Source organism: Colias croceus, chromosome 7, assembly GCF_905220415.1.
Source record: "Colias croceus chromosome 7, ilColCroc2.1".
Classification (NCBI taxonomy): domain Eukaryota; kingdom Metazoa; phylum Arthropoda; class Insecta; order Lepidoptera; family Pieridae; genus Colias; species Colias croceus.
This window is the reverse complement of record NC_059543.1, coordinates 3,249,346-3,254,010: the sequence shown is the minus strand read 5'-3', so window position 1 is coordinate 3,254,010 and position 4,665 is coordinate 3,249,346. Positions and strand designations below refer to the sequence as shown.

The window sequence follows — 4,665 nt, the reverse complement described above, 5'->3', positions numbered from 1 at the left end:
ACTTTCTGTCTGCATCGACAACATTATCTACACATTTCAATTTACATTTGCAAGGACCTTTCATGATGCGGGCTGGGTTTTCTTTTTTAGTGTTTACAGAGACATACGGCTTTCCCGTATTTCTTAAGGCTTAAAGGTCTCAGCACACATATGGGATCGGAAAGGGATCGTAACCGTAACGCCTTTCGCCTCGCTGTCAACCAGGCGTCAACCTACCGTATGCACGTGACGAAAGCGTATCAGCAGCGCCTGTACGTCAACTCGGCTACGGCTAGGCGACACCGGCGTTACGCCTAAAAACGGTAAGTACGGCAAGTCTTAGCAGGCAGACACGTAAGCGCGTGGACGGAGAGACGTAAGCGCGGGGACGGAGAGACGTAAGCGCGGGGACGATGAGCCGTTAGCGCTTGAATTGCAAGTTCGGAGCCTGTCCCGAGGGGAGGCGATTACGTTACTATTCCGATTAGTGTGCGTTGCAGTAGGGAGTTTAATACAAACCATTCTGAACGGCTCGAGGCGATACGGTTACGATCCCTTTCCGATCCCATATGTGTGCCGAGACCCTAAGCAATATTTTGCTTCCAGTTTGCTGGGTTCCGAATTCGTTTCCGAGATTGTCTTTTCGAACTACTATCAGTTACATGTAAAGTATTGTTATCAGGAGATGAAGAACTGCTACTGGATCTTGACAAATGAATACTTCTTCTAGATTGAGGTCTACCGATAGTGTACGTCGGATCTGAGTCACTTATATCGACATCACTTTCATCCGAATGAATTGGTGATTGATGGTAATTCTTTTTATTTTGGCTGATAATTCTGCCAGTTCTGTTAGATGTCGAAGGCTCATCTACGGGTAAATGGATATTTGGTTTACCTTTACCAGTATCGGTGCTACTGCTGCTACTGTCAGAAGAAGAAGATGACGATGAAGATCTACTTGAAGAAGAAGTCATTTTGGGCTGTGGGTATTCATTTTCATTTGGAACATCAACTGGTTCTAAAGTAGGTAATTGAAAATTCCTGGACTTTAGTTGTTGTGTGTGCCTGAAATTATAACTTAACTAGTTGTATTTAAATAGAAGATGAAATAAAAAATATATTAATGATTGTCAGTCAATTAGAAACCCACTTTGTCAGTAGCCATAGACAGCACCTTAGGATTAATATATGGAATTGTTCGATCGGGAGAGTTTTCTATTATGGAAGGGCTGTTAGTTAACGAGTTACCGCCTCTTGTTTCGCTTTCCTGTTAATAATTTTTATTTTTTACAAACCAATTACAAACCAATTATTACAAACCTATAAAAATCAATCTTGATATCAGATGGTATCAATTTAAATACATAAATAAATTCATTAGGTGCAGGATATTAGTACCTCCAATATATTATTTTCGGTCGACGGTATATCGAAACATTTCTCACGTAACGAGTTATGAAACGGTTGAGCATTTTCTTTATCACAGTAAGTCTGAAAATATGTTTTCATGTTAGGTCAATAATAATTTCAATAATTACAATAAAATTAATCGCGGACATAGCGATTTTGGGGAAAAAATCGGCACGCCTTGTGACATTTGGTGAAGTTTTGTGTACTAATTTTGTAGCGGGCGTCCCACCGTTCACCGCCCCGCCGTCGTCCCGCAATCGTATTAAACACACCCTGATTAATAAATAATAACAATCGAAGCAATAACTAATATTATATAATAAAGAACTCACCGTAAGAACGCAGTTATGCTGCATATTTGGTGATGTTTCCGTTGTATTATCATTAGTTTCCAACTATAGACAAGACAATAAGAATATGTTACATTAAATTAACATTTTGCAGATAAAAAAGTAATGTTAATAATATTAGAAACGTAACTTTACCTGGTTTTCATTGTGAAAATTTACTTTTTCTAATATAAAATCTACTCTTCTCTTCATTTTATCTTATAAACGAACGTAATATCAGTCTGAAATATTAATTTTTTTATTAAAATAAACACATTTACTGAAAAACAATATTTTTTTATTAACACATAGGCTCTTGACTAATTAATACCACCTTAATATTTAAATATTAATTATAAGAAAGACGCAAAAATGAATGAGTTCTGCAATGTACAACTATTTTCATAATAATTATAACGACCAAACACTGACTACGCCATTCAATTGCAACTATTTTTCAGTCATGGATAGACTTAAACATGATTAAGTCGTCAATTTTGTTTCATTTTATACTACTATATGGACATAATTCAAATTAAGTCTTTATTTTACTAAAACAAATTATGTTACATACCTTAATTTTTGGTAATATTTATAATCCGCTTTAGGTCTCCACAAATACAAACGCGTAACGTCTTGCACTTCCAATGCTCGGCACATCACTGATTGCGTCACTGTTCAACCGAGCGACGCGGGGGCAACGGCCGGTAGAAAAGAGACCGAAATATTCGTTAACCCTTTTCTACTCACAAATAGGTCTCTGTTTTATTATGGGTCGACGCAAATGTTGAATTAAGGTCGTTTTTTGAATAAAAGTCGAAAATACATTTTTTTTAATTAGGTCTCTATATTTCTAATCATGCGACATGCTTTCGCAACTTCTCGCAAGAAGCGCTTGACAAACTGTCGCGACAGAACTTGCAAAAGTTTACTTGCATGTGGAAACGGGGCCTTTACATACCCGACTCAGTGGTTGCGACAAATGAAGAAAATATGTCAAAACTATCGCTAAAGATGTTAATAAATAGTGGTTATCTTGTCCAATTAAAATTTGAGGTTTCGAATCTACAGTATATAAATTTTATATACTGTAGATTCGAAACCTCAAATTTTAAAAATTTCATATAAATGTGAATAACACGTAATATCATTTATTATATGTAGATAACGACTGTAACGGTAAACATAAATTACTAACGCATCTCATCTTTACATTATGCACCTTATTATCTAAACCCTTAAGGTCTACGTTTACATGTGTGTATTCGCAAACAATTTCATTATTGAACGCGCCTCGCACGCGCATTGTTTCCCGCCGGCCTCGTAGCCCGACGCGGGCCGCTAGATTAGAGTCTATAACTAAAGTGACACTGACGAACCGTCCGCGTCGTCTAATAACGCCGTGGTTTGCACTATACCGTTGGGACCGCGTACAGTTATGGGGACCACTTTTAGGAACACTTTTGGGGAATCACTTGCTTTAATGTGGGTAATAGTTTTGGTAACAGGCCTTATCTAGGGCTCACGCGGCACTTGCCCGAGTATAATCACTTCACTTGCACTCGCGACACTGTTGATCGGATAATGAAGTAAGCGGTGATGCTCCCGGCCGCACCCGTCCTCGTCGCACACCGGCGCTCGGCATGTGTTCCTCTCATGCTTGGATATTAAACATTTGTAACAGAGCCCATTGTTCTTTACATCTGCTGCCATCTAACTTTTTTCAGCGCCTTTTGAAATAATTTGCACCCTGTTAATATAATTATTATGCGTATTTTTCTTGCAAAAGCGACATCTTTTATTGTCGCGTTTGTCGGACTGTATTAAAACTGTATGCGTTCTACCGTGCACTTCTTGGCTTTTGTTTCTGTTGCACTAATTACTGTCGTTACGATAATTTAATAAATTACTTGAGGTGGTTGTTGTTTTTAACGCTTCACAGTGTAAAAATTCTGACAATACAACTAACCTTGCCCTTCCTTGATGCGGTTGTAGCTGTAGTCCGTCCATTTTCCAATGAGAACGGAAGGGAGCTTTGAAAGGATGCTGGAGACGATACTGAAGCCCTGAAGATGTTCCTGTCGCCCCACTGCTCGTACAGCTTAAACATAATTTTGAATTTTGATTGAAAATGCGACGATGTAGGTAATTATAATAATCGTTTGGCAACGGTTGTAACTTTTGTATGTCGCATTGAATCCTTATATTAATGATATCTGGATAACCAAACTGTAATTCCAAAGTAGCCATTACCCTCTCTAGTGACGTGGCACTTATAAACAATGATGCCACCGACTCCTTGGCGGCACCACGTAGGCATTTTCGCAGCCTCCATGTGTTCTCTTTATCGGTGAATTTACATAAATTTGTTGATTCCTGATAAGCCTGCTTGAACAACAACCATTCCATTGGGTCACCTGAGAATTCTGGCAGATCCCGAGGCGTGCTCATCCGGCTGAGTAGGTTGCTGTTCGCCATGTTGCTGCAGCTTGCGGTTGTGAGGTCCCTTAATGCAGAAGCCAACTGGTGTAAACACGACATCTTTATTGCTTTAAAAGTAAACTACAAATGTATAACCACAATGCTTTATTATTATTTTTTATGCACTTTTTTCGACATCTAGGTTGATAGGACACAAATTTTGTATACAGCTTTATTTTGTGGATTCTATTTTGTTTTTTATATTTCTGTTTAAGCCTCTCGAATATGCTGGTTGTTTCTACGTTATTGTAAACGTGATTGGGCATTTTTCAAAATTTTGCTACGTTACGTACAGGATGTATAAATATACAGGGTGTCCCAAAAAGTAGTGATGAACGGAAGCTGGGAGGTAGAGGACCTAGAGAGCTATCTGAATCACCCCCATGTATGTTATGCGATTTTTCGTATTTTCGGAGTTATGAATTTTTTTTTAATTTTTCATCTATCGCTGAGACGAAATAAC

The 4,665-nt window shown here is 38.3% G+C and overlaps 1 protein-coding gene across 1 annotated transcript; it reads right to left on the bottom strand.

Moving 5' to 3' along the window:
- Positions 1-563: 563 nt before the first annotated feature.
- Positions 564-4,199, bottom strand: LOC123693212 (putative protein TPRXL). The gene is made up of 5 exons (XM_045638211.1): positions 3,975-4,199; positions 3,691-3,822; positions 1,725-1,787; positions 1,381-1,473; positions 564-962 (listed from the first exon to the last, which is right to left on the bottom strand). Exons 1-5 carry the CDS (start codon positions 4,197-4,199, stop codon positions 564-566), a joined length of 912 nt encoding a protein of 303 aa, XP_045494167.1.
- Positions 4,200-4,665: the final 466 nt, after the last annotated feature.